The following is a 22,479-nucleotide window of genomic DNA, read 5'->3' as shown; positions in this document are numbered from 1 at the left end:
AAGAGGTGATGGGGCAATAGTTTGCCTTCTTCCTGGTAGGAAGGCCTTGCCTCCCAGGGGAAGGGAGAATAATAACAATTAAGAGAGAATAAATCAAAGAATAAATAGAGCTTTGACATGTGCTCTCATTCTGTTCCAAGATTAGGATTCTGAAGAAGGATCACCCACTATCTTTATAAGTGAATCCAAAAGACTACCAGATGTCACCTTCATGCCATATTACAATAACAATACTATTGGTATGTGCATTTTATTTTATTTTTACAATATTTTACAGCAGTAGACTGACCTCCCTATCAGTGTTTTAAATTAAGAGTTCAATGAGGTGCATACACTATGTATACTCATACTGAATTACAGAACAGCATCATTAACATGATTATTACTGTGGGAAGGAGACTGACAATTTGTAGATATTCATCTCTGATAGGCTTGTTCCTAAATCCTTGGAAAGAAATGAAGCACTATTACATACTAAACAACTTTAGCAAAATAATAAATTAGTTGGTGAAAGTGGTAAACCAGATGTAAATTTTTTTCTGGGTTAGGTCTACTATAAAGCAATAAGTGATCAAACACATTTAGTCTGTCAGTGGTTCTTTCTTGGGTAGAACAAGAACCAATTTAACAAGAAAAATATCCCACTTGGTCTATGCATAATAAATAATATCTACATTAAGTTTGATTGATCAAAACCTAAAAGATAAATCTCAATTCCATCCAAGGATGATTATGAATATAGTGATAAATACATCAAATTCAATCATTATCTAAGATAAAGAACCTCAAGCAAAAGTTTGAGCTTTATTACATACTTTTGTCTGTGCATAATTTTGATCCTCGGTAGGAGGGAAAAAACACGGACACACATTTTGTGCTCATTACTCTTCCTTAAAGTTTGTTATGGAATGAAACATCACAGCCACATTTCACACCTCACAAGTTCCACATCTTATCAAAATTTGTGACATGTTCAGTTAATTATAAACATATATGAGACATCCCTGGAAAAGTGATGAACCTATGACAACACAGTGAGACATGTGTTCAAAATTGGGACATTGTATTTAGGCCATAAAACTGCTTTTAGATGCATAATATATATGTATGGATGATACTCTGATGCTGCCTGAAAGGATTTCTCCCCGACTTCTCTATTTGCCACATGAGGGGGTGGAGAGGGAGGGTCACCAATTAAGTGAAGCAGCCTTGCTGTGGATCTAGTGTGCCATGCTGCATGGTTTTTGAACTGGGCAGGAGACAGGGATGACCCTTCATCCATGAGGATCTAAGATGAGAGGGTAACAAAGGTGGTGGAAGGGAGTGGACTGAGTAGGAGTGGGTGCATGCCTTTGACTTGGCTACCTTCCTTAAAAGGGGAAAAAACGCTTGGTATATAGATAGATCCATAATGTTTGGTGTTATCTTTAAATCTTGGTGATTGATTAAAACCACTTGAATAGAACATATACACTTAAGACACCAAAATTCTCCCTGTATGTAAGGAGCCTGTCCCAGGAGGTGCATAGCTATGGCCAAAGCCTTCACCTTTGCCCTAGGTGCTTGGACTTTTGGGGGAGGTAACAGGTCATTGGTCAGAGAGGAGTGTGGGATTCATACTCACAACTAACTGAATGTGAGACCAGCATGCTTCCAATTACACCACCAGCACACACAAAAAGTGACACTAGTATGTACTGTACATAGTTCTATGCAAAAGTTCTCAACTTATACATCCATCTGATGGGTTGATGTCGGGGGAGTTAGGATGAGTATGAAGTCTAGGGGGGGCCAGTCTTGGAGAGCTTGTTATTGTGATCTGAGTATGATTTTGTATGGAAGTATTGTGAGATGTGGGCAGTAGGTTGTGGTGGATGTTGTAGTATGCTGTTTTCTTTTCTATTGGTTGTGCTTGTTTTATTTAATGAGTGGATGGATGGGTCTGCGGACTCAGTGCATCTGTAACATACAAATGGAAATAATTTAATCTTTAATGACACATCTCCATGTTTTTCCATAATTTTCAGAACAATTTTGAATTGTGCCATATTAATATCAGTTACTTTTAGCTAACTTTAGGCTGTGAATAATAACATATTATATTAGCCAGTAATGATTGGAAAACTTCAGGCTAACCAAAAATTATAAAAATGCACAGGGATGAGGAATGGGTTAATATTTGGAAAATCATATTTAATAACTTCCCTATTACTACCTATCTCAGTGTAAGTAGCATTATTTGTAAGTGCACCATACATTCCTCCAACTCTTGTTCATTAGTGTCACTCATTATGATTCTTGAAAAATCAGAAAGGTAAGGTACACCCGAGTAATGCATCTTTACAGATGCAAACTACACTCAACCCTCGATTTAGTGGACCTCGAATTTGCGGACTTTCGATTTAGCAGACAAAAAAAGTATGTCCAGTAGTAACAGTGAAATTCTGGAACGAAGTCCATAAAATGAAAATTTGTCCGATAGGTGTCCAGTAGTAACGTATGTGCATGCCAAGACCTAACGGTGTGGTTCAATTTCTTCTTTATATGTAATGTACACCATTATACATATGTACTGTAGCTTTTTATTACATATCTAATATGTATGTGCACCCTGAAACCTAATGGACAATTTCCTACGTAACGGACTTATGTCCGATAAGTGTCCGGTAGTAACGTATGTGCATGCCAAAACCTAACGGCGTGGTTCAATTTCTTCTTTATATGTAATGTACACCATTATACATATGTACTGTAGCTTTTTATTACATATCTAATATGTATGTGCACCCTGAAACCTAATGGACAATTTCCTACGTAACGGACTTATGTCCGATAAGTGTCCGGTAGTAACGTATGTGCATGCCAAAACCTAACGGCGTGGTTCAATTTCTTCTTTATATGTAATGTACATCATTATACATAGGTACTGTAGCTTTTTATTACATATCTAATATGTATGTGCATGCTGAAACCTAACAGACAATTTTCTACATAACGGACTTATGTCCGGTATCAAGTATTGGTAACGGACAGACCCGATTTTCAAATAACGGACTTTTGCAAATAACGGACAAGGGTCTGCATGCATTTGTCCATTAAATCAAGTGTTAAGTGTACTGTGCATGTTTCTCTGACCAGGGGTTGCTGATTGGCAGATAGTGGTGTGACAGCATAAGATACTCCCATTTGCTAGTAGGTTGTTCACTTTTCACTTTTGGGGGTGCATGGCAGCAAAAGATCAGACCCTAGTTACATCTGCAAAAAGGCTGATTTCTGCCTGAAACATTTTACCTGATCATAGAAAGTGGGTTCAACAATTTCAAATAAATATTAGCAATAGATTTTTGCATGCTTGTCACTTTTCCAGGGGTGTGTCATGTATAAAGAAGACCTTTTGTTAAATAATTACATCACACTAAACCCTTGATAACTCAGCACATATGGAAGCTCTGGCCATTCTGCGTTATCCAAAGTTCTGAGTTATGCAAATGCTGAGATAGTTTGCATGACTAAGCACATTTTGGTACATCCCAATATGCACAATTATTATAAGATTAAGAAAAATGAGTTACTTGAAAAATATTAAAACTAAAACAAAGTCTATAATCTTGTCCTTTTTTTAAAGATACAATGACTTCAGCCTTATAATGTACCTGGTATCGCATCTACACTGGTGATTGAAATGACCATCCCTGTTTAAGCAAGTGAGCATTGCACTCTTTAAAGATGCCTAGAGCAGCAATATGTAGAACCAGGCTACACATTGTGGTAGGCTAGGCTCCCAGTTTGAGGTACCCTAAGCCAATAAACACCATTTCTGGCTCATACTTCAATAGTAGGTTTGAAATTTAATTTAGAATTACTTAATGGTATATGCAAAAGACCGGTTTGATAGTCATGATCATCTTATAACACCCACAATAACACTTCATGTTAAAATGTAAATTTGTCTTCAGACACTACAATAGGACAAACAAGAGAAGATAAGGAAGAAAAAATGTGGCTATTACTCACAACAAAAATGGAGGGACCAAATCTCAGTTAGTTACTGATGCAGCATAGGTTTTAGAATGAATTTGCACATCTCGTTTTTTTGTTGAGTTATTTAGGTATGATGTCATTGGGTTGTCAAGCTGGGGTATCCCAAATCATGAGTTATCAAGGTTCTATTGTATTAATTTTTTTTGTTCTTTCTTAACATTTTAACTAAGCTTACATTTTATTATGTGGACTAGCAGATGCAAATTGTAATGTAATTTAGCCCATTTATGGCAATGAAATACTCTTATACTTTATACAATTCAATCAGCACAGACAACAATAAATGGTAGCAACATACTACGTTCATGCCTTACAAAAGTAAAAAGACAATATTCCACATTTATCATTCAAATTCTATATATTAAAAACAATAAAGAAAAAAAAAATGGACTGTCCTCTGTATATTTTTCTGGCTACTGCCAGTTTAATTTTATAAACTGAGAGCCCACCCTCACTCTAAACCTTCCCCTGATTGAATATTAAAACTTGATACATTGCATTAAAGAAAAAAAAAAATCTTATTGCTTGGAGCAATTAATGTGTTTGAGTGGCATATCTGGTTCATGATGAAAATATGAAAACCAAAACATGGCAATGATGGGGGAAATGCCAACGTAAGTGCAGGGGGCGGGGGTGATTAAATTACATAAAAACAAAGCACATTGCAACAATTTACAAAAACTACTGAAGCAAAAATTATATTTGGACTTTGTAGAAATATGTGTGCATGTAGTGTACCATACAATATACATATACCAAAGGCTTTTTCCCGCCTTACAAGAGAGGGAGGGGGGAAACCTTTGGTATATGTACAATATGTATATTGTATGGTACAAAGTCCAAATGTAATCTTTACTTCAGTAGTTTTTGTAAATTATTGCAATGTGCTTTGTTTTTATGTAAATCCCCTCACCCCCTGCACTTACAATGGCATTTACCCCATCACTGCCATATACAAAGGCCTCAATCTCTTCTTAAAGAGGGTTGCCAAGTTAAAACAATTTTGATGTGACTTTTCATGAAAGAGAAAACATAGACACACTAGCCCCTTGCTTCGCCCCAATTACCTGTATATGCAGAACATAGTGGTAATATTCATGTCCCATACCATAGGGTGTTAAGAGAGAGAGAGAGATGAAAAAGCTTAGAGAGAGAGAGAGAAAAAAAAAAGTTGAAGCCATAGGAATGGTAAAGGAGATACAAAGGGAATGGTTGAAAAGAGGGATAACACAAAGACTATTTACCCCCTTTATGCGAGTGTGTGGGGGGTCAAAGCACCCATTCAACCACCCCTCCCATCTCACATCTCAGGGATAAAGGGTCAATCTGACCCCCACTACACTGCTTTGGTCAAGTGCAATGCAGATAGGTACAGTTCTTCAACTGGGCCTGACATCTAGAGCTGGTTTACCCCCATTGCTTCCCTGTATAGTGACACCCTTCCTCATCCACTCAAAATATATTATGAAGCAGATGAGATCAACCTTGTGGGCTACATCACCCCTTCATGCACTCTTCCTGTTCCACAGCCATTCCATAAATACCTAAAACCCCCTTCACTCCAGCCATCCATTTCATTCGCAATCTTTCTCAGAAGCTCACTAAATCTATTTCTGCTTTTCTCATTCTCTTCACATACCCAAACCACCTTAGCTATCTCTGTCCTACCCTATCCAATAGCTCCTTTCCTATCCCTGTTCTCTACTTCACTTTGACATTTTAACTCAATATTTTTCTTTATCTAGGTAAATTGCTTGAAAAATAATTTCTTGAACTATCAATTGCTTGAAAGGTAGATTGTTCAAAGCCTGAGGCACCACATCAGCTGAGCACTGTGCAGTCTAATGCCATGTCAGCATAGCAGGTTGTATAAGGACCCACAACACTCACTTTAGCAGTCAGTCTTCTAGGGCTTTCTCACTGGGCTGGCTTACAACACAGTAGCTGGGCTACTTTCTGTACATGTGGTTCTCCTTCTCTTCCCATAGGAACCATTTTCATATTTCCTGATAGTTAAATACTTATTTTTTCTTATATTTGTTTTCTATTTCTATTTCAGTAATCTTGGAAATTGCAAACCCTAGAGATGGACAGAACTTTTGTTGAGAGTGAAAAAGGAAAGAAATTATGTTTGGATGGATATCTATATATTAAGGACAAAACAGTGAACAATAAGATTTACTGGGAATATATGTGGAAAAAAAATGAATAATATAAGATAAATAAATGTTCAACACACGTTATGATTGTCAATGATAGTATTCAGTTATGAAGTGGAAATCACAACCATGCAGGAGACCCTGCTGAAATTGATGCTGCTAAAGCCATGGAGAAAGTGAAAGAACATGGAATAAATAGTCAAGATACACCACATTATATTGTATCCTGTGTTTCAATGGTAGTAAGTGGTGCTGCAGTATCAAATATGAGAAGAGGCATATGTAACATATGTGCAAGGAAAAATCCTGGACCTGTTTTGCTTAATAGTTACCTCAATTTTAACATCCACAATAATAAGAAATGGCTAATAAACTCTTTATCTAGCAGGCAATACAGAATAATCTACAACAATCAAACATCTGGAACTAAAAGATAGTACAATGGAGTCCCTGCACGGAGCAATACCTGCATTATTCATCCTCTTCACATGTGACCTGACACAAAATGCAGAACATAACACAAGAGTGGCCACCTCCACAGATTACCTAACGATAATAACCCAGCACAGCAATTACAAAATAGCACCTAAGAACAACCAAGCCTACTTAGACTAGAACAGTGGCTTAGTAATAATAGAATGAAGGCCTCCCCTTACAAATCAATAACATTATTTGCTCCAGACAACCATGAATCAAGGAAACATCCAATAGTATAATTGAATGGGTAAATCCTTCCAATGGAAAAGAAAAGAAAAATTCTGGGAATCACTTTTGATACTCATATGACCTTCAACCTAAACATTAAAGATCTAAGAGGGGGTTTACACGGGGTATTTGGGGTTTAACCAACGTGTTCGACAACCAAATACCCCGTTCACACATCACTTTAAACACGTGTCTGTCGAACTGTTAGACCGTGTAAACCCCCTCTAACAGTGAAAATCAACAAGAAATTAAATAGTCTAGGATCAGTCACAACCATAATCTTTGGACAAAAGAAGGAAACTAATCAGTCTACAAACAGTTCTTGAGAATCACACTTGACTATGTTTCTATATGATGGTTCCCAACAATCAGGAAATAAATATAGACACTACAAAGTATACAAAATAAAGCATTGAGAATAATAGCGGGATGCACTAGAACCAACCTAATAGAATACCTGGATAAGAAGTTAAAATTATCGCCATAGAAAATTACATGACACTGACAAGTACGGTTCTATGCAAGAGCCCTCAAACCTACTCATTCATCTTATTACATCAGACAAAAAAAAAAAAAAAAAAAAAGTAGCATACTGAACCATTACAACCTATCATTTGCACCCCACAAAGCATCCTTACAAAAACATATTCACACTCAGATCACAAAACTGACAACCAAACACCATTTTCTATAAAATTCTTCCAGGCATTAGTACATACATACATATACCAAGGCCTTTTACCCCTTTCAAGGGAGGTAGCCAAAAAATAAAAAGGCATAAAATCATTCCCACTCATTCCATCCCTAAATACACAGGCATTAGTGCCACAAAAAAATCCTTTCCAAGAGAAGAAATACACTTGCATTTAGGTCACCATCCAGCAGTAAGACAGCCTAATAAAGAATAACCCTAACTACAGAAACAAACTATCCCAGAAGCAACCATCACACAGATGACACAAAAAACTTCATCTTACACTGTCCAACTCTAATCATACCCAGACAACAACACATCTTTCTTGAGTGATTTATAGGGAACATCTGGTGGCTGTTACCACTTACCTGGGAACCACGGGTCTCCTGCAAAAGTGACCAGTGGCAATGGACTGACTGACCCTTTCAATTAACACAGGTCCTCACAACTTACTAACCACACTCAACAGATTGATCTCTAAAACTACTCTATTCATACCCGTTTCCTTTCCTCTTGTTTAGTGAGAATATATACACTCCTCTGATCCAACAAGACTCATCCTTATAAATACATTGAACAATCTCACCATCTGCTCTACTATTACTCCACCCTTTGTTAAATATTCCCCATATCTATCCAGTCCAGGCACCTTTCCAGCTTTCATTTCTTTCAGTGCTCCTTGTAACTCCTATTCTGCAATAGCTTTATCATTTTCCTCTCACACCACATTCCAAACTTCTCTAGCCTCCATAATCAAAACATCATTGCTACATTTGACAACTTGAAATACTCCATCCATCTCCCTATCAGCATTCTCTTCTATCAACGACTGTCAACCTGCTCCCTCTAACTCACTTTTTCAGTTTCACTCCCTTCCAAAATATCTTTTTTATTCTTTTCAAATTTCTCAGACAAACCTCTATCCACCTCCCATCTATTGTCCTCTTGCCCTCTCTTACCTTGCATTTAACTTCCAACCTCTTTATTCTACACCTCTATACGTTTACCTAATTTCTTTGATATTGTCTATAAGAATAGAGGTGCTAATGAATTGTTGGCAATAATACCTACTTACACCATTCCGTGTATGTAGGGTGACCTGGGGCAATGCTATCCCCGGGGGAATTCTACACCCTTTCATTCAAAGCCTTCCTCAGCCTGGAGGTCGAAGTTTATGGGGAATCACGACCTGCCATGACATTCTGTAAGCTTTAATCTGATTGACTGGTCTCTTTGAGTCTGCAACAAGAAGCAGACAGGGATGCCAGTGGCTGCCTCAAAAAATATCCTTGAAAATCACCAACAAAAATATACTATATGGACTTAAAGAGGTGAGTATTTTTCATTAGGTACTTAAGAATAAATAGAAATAATAGGGCCCACAAACAACAACACAGGCATGTCATTCTCTTGATACACCTGGTGTAGTATGTCATGTGCTCAGGGAAATTCCACCCCCTAGGGGTGGAATTGCCCAACAAAAAATCTTTATATAGATTATGTAAATTACATAATTTCTAGTTGAAATTGGAAATATTTTAAACAGGGTCAGATAACATCAGAAGCTAGGTTACTATGTGACATTTGTGAGATGGGATAATTCCACCCCTTGGGAGAAGTCTTCCCATATTGGTGATTTTTAGTATAGTATGACATAGAAATTCAAACACTTTGCATCCCCCATACCTGAAATTAATGAAGTAAGCTGATCATAGGCCTATTTGTGTGATACATTGTAATGCTGATGACTAGGTATGATCTTTGTAGCCTATAAAACTTAAGTCTAGGCCTACTTGTATTTTCTCAGATCATGATGCACAACTACAAAAGGAAAACTGTGCTGTATGATAAACAAGCTACGGAAACAGCCGTGCAAGATGTTATCAAAGGAAAAATGGGTTATAAAAAGGCTGCAAAACTATGGCATGCATTTATTTCTTGATGATGCATGGAATAAAACTTGTTTGCATGAATTCAGGCAATATTATGATTACTTTCTCTAACTTTTTGGATGGACTTAAGCACAGCTTGATTCTTTGTCTTTAGACATTACTAGGGGTGAACAAGGGTCATGGGGGTGGGGGTGGAATTGCCCCATTACACATAGGTTTGCCAGCTCATTTTTTGTTACATTCTAGCAGCCCACTAAATATCTTCAGCCATTATTAGGCCAAATTGATATGATTAAGTGTTAAGTAAATGGAATACCATTTCCTTGGGTATTTTCATTTATGGCTGTGGTAACAAAAGCAAAGTTGGGGGTGGAATTGCCTGTCACCCTACTGCTCTTTTCTGCCAATACTGCCCTCATCCATTCATTCTATTACCACTTATCCTTTTCATCCTTCACACCATTTTTGAAGATGATATGGTTTAACATCACACACTCCCCCCTATCAGGAGGCTAGGACGGTGCCCCTCACAGTGGGATTTGTAGTGTGGAATTTAATGAACCATGCCCTTGGTTCAACTTCGCTGGTGGCAGGATTTGAACCGCCCTCACCTCGACCATTGCCACAAGTAACGACGCCCTAACCTGCTCAGCCAGTGAGCTTCTATTTTTACACACTTTTATATTCTTTCATAAGAACATATGTATGAAGGAGACTATAAGAGACCATAAGGCCTACAATAGGCAGTTCCAAGTCCATTACCACCTGTCATTCTCATCCATAAAGTTGTCTAACCGTTTCTTAAAACAACTGATAGTTTCAGCACTTACTACATGGTTACTAAGTCTATTCCATTCATTGGCCACCTGATTAGTAAACCAATTCTTGCCTATTTCCTTCTTAAATCTAAATTTGTCCAGTTTAAATCCATTACTCCAAGTCCTGCCCTGTTGTCTTAATATGATGACCTTGTTTGTCATCCTTGTTAAAGCCTTTGATTCACTGAAATACCTCTTCTTGAAACAAATCACTGTTCCCCACTTACCCTTCTGTTTCACTACAATAATGAACTGCAAAACAATATTAAATTCCAATAGAAAAATATACAATTTCATGAAAGAAAAAAAATGTTTGGATGGCTATTTCCTACAAAGAAATTTACTCTTATAATATCAACAATGACTATGTACTGGGCTTTTGGGGGTTACATCTCTGAGTACAACTGGGGTTTGCAAGCTGCCTGAGTGGCAGGCTGGTGGTTGATTCCTCTCAGGAGTCAATGTCTTTGGGAGTTCATCCTCTTTCCATTGCTCTGTGTTGCCACTTAAAGGAACAGCTTCACAAAATATCTTTGCTGAGTGACTTTTGTACTGAACCAGTGATTGTAGCCAGCTTCCTAGGGGCCACAGATCTTCTGCCAAGGGGAATTATGGCAACAAACGGATTGAATGATTGATATCGAGAATGACAAGTGAAGAATGCCTTACTGGTATTTTTAGTAGTGTTTTTGACACCTGAAATCAATCTATCTGTTGCCAAAGGTCTTTCCTGCAGGAGATTCATGACTCCCAGATAACCAGAAAGGTGAGGATGAGGAGCCCATGCTGGGAGGTACATAGCTGCAGCCAAAGCCATTACCTTGGAGATATGTATGGAATTTGAAAATTCAAGAGAGTGCATGACCAGCACAGCTCCAATTACATCATTAGTGTACCACCAGAAACGACCACTGGATTAGCCCCAAGACACTAAAGGAGAAAATATTGTGTCACTGTTTAGGTAAGTGGGTGTGTGCCTTTGACTTAGCTACCATCCTTACTAGGGGGAAGAAGCCCTTGGTATTTAGATGGGTAGGTAGTTTAGGCAAGGGTAGAAAGGGGCAATATAAGATGAGATGTTCAGTTTTTCTTTGTGGTTAGTGCATCTGAGGCATTTTTTTTCTGTGACTAGGTCTATTCTGTGTTAGTATTGTTTTAAAGCCATATAATAACTAAATGCTGTCGTGTAAATATGGGTTTTGTTTGTCTTCGGGAATTTTTCTGTAGGACTGGATGAATGTGGTGAAGCAGGGAGTTTGATAGTCTGTCTTGGAGAACTTATTATGTGACCTGAATGTGTATCTACTTTTGTATGAATGTGGTGCATTGTATGAATAGGCTGTAGTAGATACTTGTTTTTTTTCTGGTTGTACTTGTCTTATGTAATGGGGTGGATGGATAGGATTTAGAACACTTGCATAGAATTGTGTGCCTATAACTTTCATGAGCTATTCTGTAGAGAGAATCTTGGTTTCTATGTGTAGATAGTCTACTGGAGTAATTTCTGTGGATCTCATTATCATTATTAATGTTTTGTTTTGTATCTGTTTGTTTTCATGATTGCAGGCAACCATCCTAGGGAGGATTGGTAAAGTGTGACATTTGAAGTATACATATGATTCCAAAATATAAAGGCAAAAACAAGTCTTCCAATTTCAAAGCAAAAAATAGAATGCATTACAATAACCAATTACCTATTGGTTCTCAAAGAAATTGAAGATCTGTTGTTACTTGTACTAGATATTATTCAGCCAAAGGTAAGGAAGACTTAATGAATAAAAGTTCTTTTTTTCAGGGGCTGCTCCTTCAGTATAAGAAAAAAAAAAAATAGATAAGATAAAATAAAATAAAATAAATAAATAAATAATAATTTTCACCACTCACGACAAATTATTTAGAACATGCTGCCATACTGAAGTATTTAGGGTGTTACACATCTCTGATGATCTATTTAAAGCCACTCCACACTAGGCCAATTCTCGCTAACTGTTGTGAATTTTTCTGAGTAGAAATGATTTCAGTTACAATCTTCTGCTTTTCGAATGTCCAATTGCCAAATCACCTTTGTATCATGCACTGAGAAACTGAATGGCAAACTAACAGAGGATAATCCTTTCAAAAGTTGGATATAATGATGAAATGTTCTTAGAGGAGTGTAGAATACTGCAACCAAAGTTCTCTTCTGGCTATTCCAATTCACAACAGTGAGCAAGAATCAAGCCCAATATGAAGCAGCCTTTAGGCACTTCACTACAGTGAGATAATCTAGTTATTCATCTGGCCAATGCCAATAGATTTTAATTTGCTAAGAGTGCTTCCTAAGTGGAGGGGTCAAGTTGTCCGGATTAGCCCGCCCCTTCCATAATAATGACACCCTCCAAGTTACTCTGCAAACTGCTACACAGTTTCAATCAACTTAGAGAGTGCCACCAAAACAAAGGGGTTTAAGTCTTCCCTGACTGATTTAGTCTGAATCTTTGACATCACATTCAGGGCTTGTGGGATCGCAACCCTCATACTCTCGCAAGTTGGGATTATCAAGATCTCCTCGGTCCTTGTGGTTTTGAACACTGGGGTTGTCTGAGGGTGGCCCAGTTGTTTTGACACAAGCACACCGAGGTTTGACTAAAGTGGAATCATAGAACAGTCTAGGCACGCCAACCCAATCTCTTTCCACACCACCACTGAAAAAAAAGGGATAAATGTAATAAAAGTCTCAAAAACAGTATCTTTATCTTTTTTCAACTTTGGCACCCCTGTAGCTTGTAGACTACTTGGGTAGTCCAGCACCTACTGGACATGTAGTCACAGCATCTCATTACTACATAAAAGTAAGGTCAATATGCAATGAAGTGGTGGGGGGTAAATTAGTTTTAGCTGTCAGGTCCTACTGTGGCTTGCTGCATTACTTCTGACCTAAACAGTGGGCAAGGGGTAGGGATTCCCTTTCATCCACAAGGAGCTAAGACAAAAGTTAAAACAAATGGGTGTGGGATGGATGAAGGGTGGGCACATGCCTTGGATAGCCACCTCCATTATAAGGGAGAAAATGACTTTTGGTACATGTATTTACCTAATTCTACAAACAATAATAATAATAATAAGTTTATTTGGCAATGAATCAAATACATGAAATGCAGATGATAAAGAACACAGTTTGAAATAACAATTACATTTGCCGAGGATAACAAAAAAAAAACCATGTAAGCTTATTTCCATTGTGGTCCTCACTTAAAACAACATTCAAATATGAAATTTGAACTAAGGTCTTGCACAAAATACATACATATACAAAGAGCTTTTTCCCTTTTACAAGGGAGGTAGCCTAAGTTAAAGGCATAAATCTACTCCCACCCATTTCATCCCCACATACTCCACTCCCATCCACCACCCCTCCCTCCCTCTTTTCTTGGCTCCTTCTGGATGACGGGTCATCCCTGCATCTTGCTCACTGCCCAGGGTCAGAAGCAATGCAGCAAGATACAGCACATCCACAGCAAAGCTGCTTCATTTAATCGTCAACCACCGTCCCACTCTGTCCCCTCATACAGAAAAACAGAAGACGGGGAGAAATCCCTTCAGGCTGTGTCAAAATATCATTCACACCCACTCTCTCACTACCCCATCCCCCAACCACTCCCTCCATGCACCACAACATTATCCACACACAACCACCCTCCACCCACTCCCTTCCCCCAACACCCCCCTCATCTATCCCACCCCCATACCCACGTCTGCCCTACACACCTCCCTTACCAATCCTTCTTCACTCATTCCCTCTGTGTCCAAACCATCCCAACACTCCCTCACATACCCATCTTGCAACTCCCTTTTCACCCCAACTCTCCTCCTTGTTTATCACTCTATCCAGCCAAACAATTCCCACCACACTTCTTAGGCACTTCATCTTAAACACACTCAAACTCTTCCCTTCCCACACTCCATGCCATCAGCACAACCACCCCATCACATAATCTTCACCTCAGCATCCACTCCCAAACATCCATTTCTCATTACACTTTTTAATCCCCCAAGGCATTTACTTGTTCCTCTCAATCTCCTCCTTTTCCCGTCACATTTGCCCCCCCCACTTCCTCCATTCTTTCTCCCTTAATACTCACTTCCAATTTGCTGCCATCCTCTCCCCTTGTATGTCTCATCACTTTACTTCCACCCACACTTATCTTCAACTTCCTTCTTCCACACACCTTCACAAGCTCTGTCACTAACTTCTTTAATACCTCCTCTAATCCTGCTACAAGCACAGTGTCATCAGTAATAAGCACATAATACTTACATTAAATATAAAATGGAGAAGGCAGGGGAGAGATCTGAGTGGAGAATGGTTGTGTATTGATGATATTTGGATACAGCCTGAAGGGATTTCTCCCTGACTTCTCTAATTTATGCACAAGGGGACACAGCTGGAGGGTCTCCAGGTAAATGAAACAGCACTGCTGTGGAGATACTGTGGTTTGCTGTGTTACTTCTGACCCAGACAATGGACAGGAATGACCCTTCATTCATAAGGAGCTAAGATGAGAGGGAAACATGGGGGGTGGGGGGGGGTTGCACCTTTGACTTGGCAACCTCCCTTACAAGGAGTAAGAAGCCATTGGTATAAAGATTGATAGACTGAAATATAAAATCATCATTATTATCATTTGAAAAGTAAAACTATACAGTATTACAAACTCACCTCCTTAGAGTGCACCACACACGAGATCCGCTTTCAGCAGTCCATGCTGAATTACAGTGAGGAAATAACTTCTTTTTATCATTTTCTCTCTCTCGCTTTCTGTATGCTTCTCCAATCCATTGTTGAGCCTTGCTGTAGTACTCAGTAGGTTCCCCATTCTCATCATAATAACGACCTATTAACTTCCCTGTAGATAGCAAATTTCAAATAAATGAAAGGCTGAAATATGTGAAAGTGAACTCCAAACTGAAACCTGTGAAAAGTCTAGGGTGAACTTATTACAGTAAATATAACAAATGAAAAAATTAAAAGGTGTATAGAAAAACTCAAAGTTAATAAAACACCAGGGTCTGACTGTTGGCATCCAAGAATCTTAAAGGAAATGAAAAAGAGATTGTTGTTCCATTAGAAATTATTTTCAAGAAACCCATCATACCTAGAGATGTCTCAATAAAATAGAAGCTAGCTAACATTACTCCCATATTCAAAAAAGGTGACAAAAAGAAACCAAATAACACCAGGGTCTGACTGTTGGCATACAAGAATCTTAAAGGAAATGAAAAAGAGATTGTTGTTCCATTAGAAATTATTTTCAAGAAACCCATCATATCTAGAGATGTCTCAATAAAATAGAAGCTAGCTAACATTACTCCCATATTCAAAAAAGGTGACAAAAAGAAACCAAATAACTACAGGCCTGTAAGCTTGACTTCAATCATAGGAAAAATTATGGAAACTATCATCAGAGATGCTATAGAACATTATTTGGAAAGTAACTGTTTGATAAATGATAGCCAGCATGGATTCAGATGGAAATGTTCTTGCATTACTTACTCAAATTCTACAACACAATCATCTTGAATTATGACAAAAGAAACAATATAGATTTAATATATCTAGACATTTCAAAAGCTTTTGATACCGTCCCCCACAAAAGACTACTTACTAAATTAGCTTCACACTGAATAAATGGTAGCCTATTAAGATGGAGTAGTACCGGTAATTGGTTGAATGATCAAAAACAGAGTTGTTGTTGTTCCCTAGACTGTCTGTCCAAGCAGTCCCATCTCCCCAAGGAATGCCACGGCCAAAACGGGGTTTTCCCACAAATCTTTTATGGAGTGTATGTTGTGTTGTTTGCATGCATGATTATGTATAATACAGTCTTCCATGATGTGTTGAATAGTATGGGGTGAAGTGTTACATCCTGGGCATTTGTCCACAATGCAGTCATCCAGTCTCTTCAGGTAGCTTAGAAGGGCTGGGTGGTGGCCGCATTGCAGTCTGGCCAGGTGGACTCTGTCCTTTTGTGGGAGAGAGGATTCAGAGGGATGGATATCAGGGGGTCTGGCATGCAGCAATGTGTTGTCTTTTAGTGTGTTAATGGAGCAGTGAGTGATGTGATTATGAATATGTTTCTGGAGGCTGGTATTTGGTGGTTTTGGAGGAAGAGAAGAGAGTATTTGTGTGTGATATAGATATTTGGGTGGTTTTTGTTTTTATTTCTTGGTGTGTGTGGGTGTTCTGCTATGTAGTGTAGTGGGTGTGCTGTGTTTGTGGAGGCTGCAGCAAGTGTTTGTGTGCCTCTCATGTCAAGGTGATCTTTGACTTTGAGGACTTTTGTTTCATAGTGTAGGTGGTCTGTAGGTGTTGTATATGTGCAGCCTGTAATTGTTTTTAATGCTTTGTTTTGTATGGTCTGAAGGGTGTTGAAGTGTGTCTCACTGAGATTAGGTGACCATGCTGGACTCACATAATTCATCACTGAGTGTATGCATTGTTTGTATACTGTAGTATTAGTTTCTTTGTTTTGTCCAAATGTTGTTCCAGTGATTGATTTAAGTGCGTTGAGTCAAGGTGTGCATTTATTTTTTATGTTTGTGATGTGTTGTTTAAATGACATGGATGTATCATATGTTACACCAAGAATTTTCAGGGTGTGTGTGTGGGTGGTATTAGAGTGTTGTTGATATTGAGATGAGAAATGTATTTGTGTTATTTTGTCCAGTTGGTGAGAAGTGTTGCTGTAGATTTGGCTGGGGCTATTTTGAGTCTGTAATAAACCATGTGTTGAATGTATCAAGGTATGGCTGTATTATTTCTGGCCCTGTGGTATGAAGTGGATGGACAGACTGTCCAGAGTATTGGCTCTAAGAGGAATGTTGAGCAAGGAAAAGAGAGTACAAGAGTGAATGAAGAGTGGTTATAAATAAATGAGGAAATGATGCAGCCCAAAGGAATATTATTTTTGTCTGCTCCATGATTTTTTAACAGATGACATGAGGAAGTTACCAATGAAGTGGTAAGGATAAACTAGATCTATCTATCTGGTCCTGGCATGGAATTGTGGTGTCTTGCTGCACCAACTGTGACCTAAGCAGTGTAGTGGGGACCAGAAATGACCCTTCATCCATCATGTGAGGGACAAACAATGGTTTTTGGATGGTTGATGTGGGTGTATGCTTTGACTTGCTCCCCTTATAAGAGGGAAAAGACATTTTGGTATATGTAATGCTGTATGAAGTCAAATGGGACTACTATTTTTTTCACCCTTTAATCAAAATTCACATATCTCTACTCATTGTCACATATTTTAACTTTGTTGGATGTGTCCCATATAATGAAGGATGCTGACTGCACAAGTTTGTTTTATGTACTCAACATTTTAGTGACATCCCTATGAACCAGTCACACAGCATTCTTTTAAAATTGTACAGGGAATGCTGATCATTTAGTTCTACTATCCTTCCTTTCTATTATCCTCAAACCTCCTGTTAACCACCTCTATGCCACTTATTTGGCACAATATTATCCCTCAAGATAGAAGCAATGGTTATTGCTGATAATGTATTTGGTTAAATGTCTTAAAGTTACTTCACAACCAGCAGGCTTACCAACATATTTATAGTCTGCATCATAAAACTTCACCCATTCATCCAAACCAATGTAGTCTGTAACTGAAAGACCTTCAATGTTGTCCACTAATCCAGCTTCAGAAAAATCACCACTAACAAATGCACGGCTTGCATCTCGGCCTGAAAGCAAAGTACAAGATTAGTAATGACAACTATAATTTTTCTATTACACATATTGAATATCTATTATTATGAATGTGAGTCTGTCAGTGTTGTACAAATAAATTATTCTTTGTATATACTCACACAATTACAATACAATATAAATAAGATCTCTCTCTCTCTTTTTTTTTTTTAATAATTTCATATTAACCCTTAATATAAGAGGATGCCAACATCAGTATCCTGAGGAGCAAATGGGTATACAAGGACACCAGTGTTGGTGTCGTACTTATATTTATCTTGAAGTTGTAACTGAGTGACCCATGTATTCTGTGAACAGGCTTGATCACATTTTCTGTGGTCATCCACATTCAAGGTGAAAAAGAAAGAGAAAGGAAAATATTACAGATGTAATCTTATATCTTATAACATGTATTGTGAGGCATCATCAAATTAGCGCACATCAGGCAGCCTAACACTTGGGCACAAATATTTGAATCATATTAAAGAGGTTAAGACCTCTGCATTACAATACTTAATCTAAGAACAGAAATGCTGGACTCTTATTCAGTTTATAAAATTCATAGCATGCTCCTGTAAAATTATGATCCAGGATACAAAGGGTAATGTAAACACACAACCAACTCAATTTCCACAATGGATACAGTCTGAGGGTCATTATGTGATGAGATTTTCACTTACACCCAAACCCAAGTTACCTAATTTTCCACACAAAGACCAAGGTTAAAAGATATTCTTAAATGATGGTCATATGCCCATGAAAGTCCAGGATTCTCACAAAACTTTCGCATTCATAAGTCTTGGGTTGAAATGGCTGAGGATGCAGTTGTCATATTAGGGGGCTTGTTCAGTGTTCATTCTCCCCAGATTCATGCTGCTGCCCTTGTGCCTCCGAGTAATTTCCTTTTAGCGCTATAATGTACTACGATTCTAACACAGCCTACACCATTTTCAGATGTTTAGGCTAAATCTATGCATCCCACAAAAACCTTGACTTTAGAGAACAAAATGAAAGTCCTGGGAGAAATGATGAGTACCTACATGTGGTGGTCCTGGAAGACAGAGACAATCAGCTCATTATCAAAACCTCTCACCCACATTAGCAGGTCCAGGACACATGGGTGAAATAATAACCAGTAACTGTTCCCTTTCTACTACTTTCAGCCAGTGACACGGAATCTGCCCCACACCAATGCATACAACACCGGCAACAGTCCAATTTATTTTTTCCAGAGATCTGTGAGAGGATCCAAGGACTATTACCAATCATTGCAGGGCTATGGATTTTCCATTTAGTGAAACTTGAGGCTTTAATAATAATTACAATTATCATTATTTAGTGAAAATCCATGACTTGGTGAAAGGTGAATAATGAAACTCTACAGTAAGCTGGACATTTTTCTAGTGGTGGCACTGGAATAAAGCCATTGAAATCCATCACTTCACCATCATTGAAGACCATCATCATCAATCACTGAATACCATCGACAAAGCCATTGAAGACTATCTGATCTGATCTGAAATAGCCTAAAAGATATAGCCAATTTAAGTGCATTAATACATACATACATATACCAAAGGGGGTAGCCAAAAAGAAAAAGGCATAGAAACCACTCCCACCCATTCCATCCCCTACATATTCCATTTCCCTCCACCCTCCTCCCTCCCTTTCATCTTGGCACATCCTGGATGACAGGTCATCCTTGCATCCTGTCCACTGTCCTGGGTCAGAAGCAGTGTTGCAAGACACAGCACATCCACAGCAAGGCCACTTCATTAATTTGGTGACCCCCCCCTCTCTGTCCCCTCATGCAGAATAGGAGAAGACAGGGAGAAATCCCTTTGGGCTGCGTCAAATTATTTCTCATACACACTTCCTCACCCCCATCCCCCACCCACTCCCCCTCATGCATCACAGCATCATCCATACACAACCCTTCTCCATTCACCCCTTTCCTCTGTCCTCTCCTGTCCTTCCTCCACAGACATTCCTCTCTTTTGTAATGCCCCTTTAACCCCATCCATCCATCTCATCCTAGGATGACCCCTCATATTCACTCCTTCTACCTCTGCCTTCCACACCTCTTTTACTAATCTTTCTTCACTCATTCTTTCCATGTGTCCAAGCCATCCTAATACTCTTTCATCAATCCTATCTCCCAGCTCCCTTTCCACAGCTGTTCTCCTCCTCACCTCCTCATTTCTCACTCTATCTAGCCTAGTAACCCCCATCATACTTCTCAGACATTTCATCTCAAACACATTCAAACTCCTTCTCTCTTCCTCTCCTATGTTCCATGTTTCTGCCCCGTACAGTGCTGATGGCACAATCACTTCTTCATATAACCCCCTCTTAACATCCATTCCCAGATGTCTATTTCTCATTTTACTTTTTAATCCACTAAGGCATTTACTTGCTTCCCTCAATCTACTTTCTACCTCCACCCCAACTCCTCCCTTTCCTGCCACATTTGCACCTGCTTACCACCCAAGTATCTAAAATTATCCACTTCCTCCAGTCTCTCTCCCTTAATACTCACTTCCAACCTGCTGTCACTCTCTCCCCTTATACATCTCATCATCTTACTTTTACCCACATTTATCTTCAGCTTCCTTGTTTCACACACCTTCTCAAACTCTGCCACTAACTTCCTCAATACCTCCTTTGATCCTGCTACAAGCGCAGTGTCGTCAGCAAACAACAACTGGCTTATTTCCCACTTTTCTCCATTTTCTTTAACCATCTCCAATCCCTGACCCACCACCCTTGCATTCACCTCTCGCACCACACCATCCATGTATAGATAGAACAACCAGGGCGACATAACACATCTCTGACGAAGTCCCATCTTTACCTCAAACCATTCACTCTCTCCATTTCTAATCCTAACACAAGCTCTACTAATCTCATAAAAACTCTTGACTGCTCTTAACAGCTTTCCTCCTATCCCATATTTCTGCAATACCTCCCACAGTGCCTTCCTGTCTACCCTGTCATAAGCCTTTTCCAAATCCATAAAAGCCCAAAAAACATCCTTACCTTTTCCTATAGCTTTCTCACATATCTGTCTTACCACAAAAATCTGATCTAGACAACCCCTACCTGTCCTGTGTACTTTCATTTGGTAAATGGAACACAGATGACAGTACAGGTTCCAAAAGATCTATGGAAGTATTTGAGAATGGTAAATTTAAAGAAGCACACACCTTAACAATATAGCATTAGAAAATTAAATATCAATTTTGTAATTTATAATACATCAGCATAAAATGTTTTTCTTGGTGGATATCAATAACAAAAACCCTTGCTAAAGTTATACACTATCAAACTGAACTATGGCAAGTGATTCCAGAAGAAATTGAAGCTTGAAAAGTTGTTCTATTCTAACCTAACCTAACTTGCATTAAATAATGCAGTACCAGTAATGTTACAGATCATATGGGTTGTTGTCATCATCAGGAATATAGGTGGCCAGTTTTGGCATCCAATCAGATTGGGGAGTGTAGAGGCATTTCGTTGTTTTAAGAAAAACATGAAGCTCAGTTCTGTAGCACTGTTACATAGTCAAAACACAGAAAACTTGATCAAACCAGTTCACAGAATCCGGGGGGAGGGGGGTAACTCATGTACAACTACAAAAAAATATATAATTTAGATGCCTAAGCCAGCATCTTGTATACCCATTTGTGCCTCAAGACACCTACATAAGCGTCATCGTACCAAAGTGGTTAACACTAAATATGGTGAGGTGTTTTTTCAAGACAGGTGCAGTATTACATTATTAAACAGGAAAATTAACTTACCAGAGAAGAATCCGTATCCACCACCTGGTCCATAATGTTTAGCACCTTTCTTCACATTGTAGACACGCCCCATAACGGCTAAATATGGTCCTTTGTTACTTTTCTTCCCATCATATGTCTTCAGTTCTTCCACAGTAAAGAGTCTTTCTTTCTTTCGAGGTTTAACTTTTTCGAAACCGAATCTTTTCAGAGTTTTTACGGTTTCCTTGTAAACAAAATTGGCAGCAGCAATGGAAGTCTTACCAGGGTCATTCATAAAGCTTTGTAACTGCTCAGGTGGAACATACTGTTTAATTAATAGAGCTGTGACGACCGTAACTACCGCAGTTATACATAATTTTTTTACGTGTCCCATTTTTCACAATAAACATCAAGTAAATGTCATCACTCTTCACACTGCAAAACTATTAACAATAGCAATTCTATAGATTACTTGTTGTAAGAAATGTGTCGCGCACACCGCCACTTCAAAAGGAAATTGTATTCACATCAAACTCTTCAAAATATTTGTGATGTACTGGTCTGGCCTCTGACTACTTTTCATTCCCCGACCTACTCGTTCAGAACCTGTAGGATTTCGTCAACTCCGCGTTCTCCCGCGACTGTGGCGCCCCAAGCGGCGAAGAAAG

General features: G+C 38.6%; 1 protein-coding gene across 2 annotated transcripts; it reads right to left on the bottom strand.

Moving 5' to 3' along the window:
* Window positions 1–167: 167 nt before the first annotated feature.
* Window positions 168–22,419, bottom strand: LOC143019592 (neuferricin-like). Of its 2 annotated transcripts, XR_012965830.1 has the most exons (5): window positions 21,851–22,419; window positions 17,903–18,043; window positions 15,009–15,195; window positions 12,004–12,993; window positions 168–1,959 (listed from the first exon to the last, which is right to left on the bottom strand). XR_012965830.1 is itself a non-coding variant. In XM_076175373.1 (4 exons), exons 1-4 carry the CDS (start codon window positions 22,203–22,205, stop codon window positions 12,774–12,776), a joined length of 903 nt encoding a protein of 300 aa, XP_076031488.1. In that variant the 5' UTR covers window positions 22,206–22,419; the 3' UTR covers window positions 9,612–12,773. The 2 variants fall into 2 exon arrangements, 1 of the variants encoding a protein (XP_076031488.1); XM_076175373.1 differs by lacking the exon at window positions 168–1,959 and having other exon boundaries at window positions 9,612–12,993.
* Window positions 22,420–22,479: the final 60 nt, after the last annotated feature.

This window comes from Oratosquilla oratoria, chromosome 37 (genome assembly GCF_046742065.1).
Source record: "Oratosquilla oratoria isolate Oo_2021 chromosome 37, ASM4674206v1, whole genome shotgun sequence".
NCBI lineage: Eukaryota > Metazoa > Arthropoda > Malacostraca > Stomatopoda > Squillidae > Oratosquilla > Oratosquilla oratoria.
Note: the sequence above shows the minus strand (reverse complement) of the source record. Positions and strands in the feature narration are given on the sequence as shown.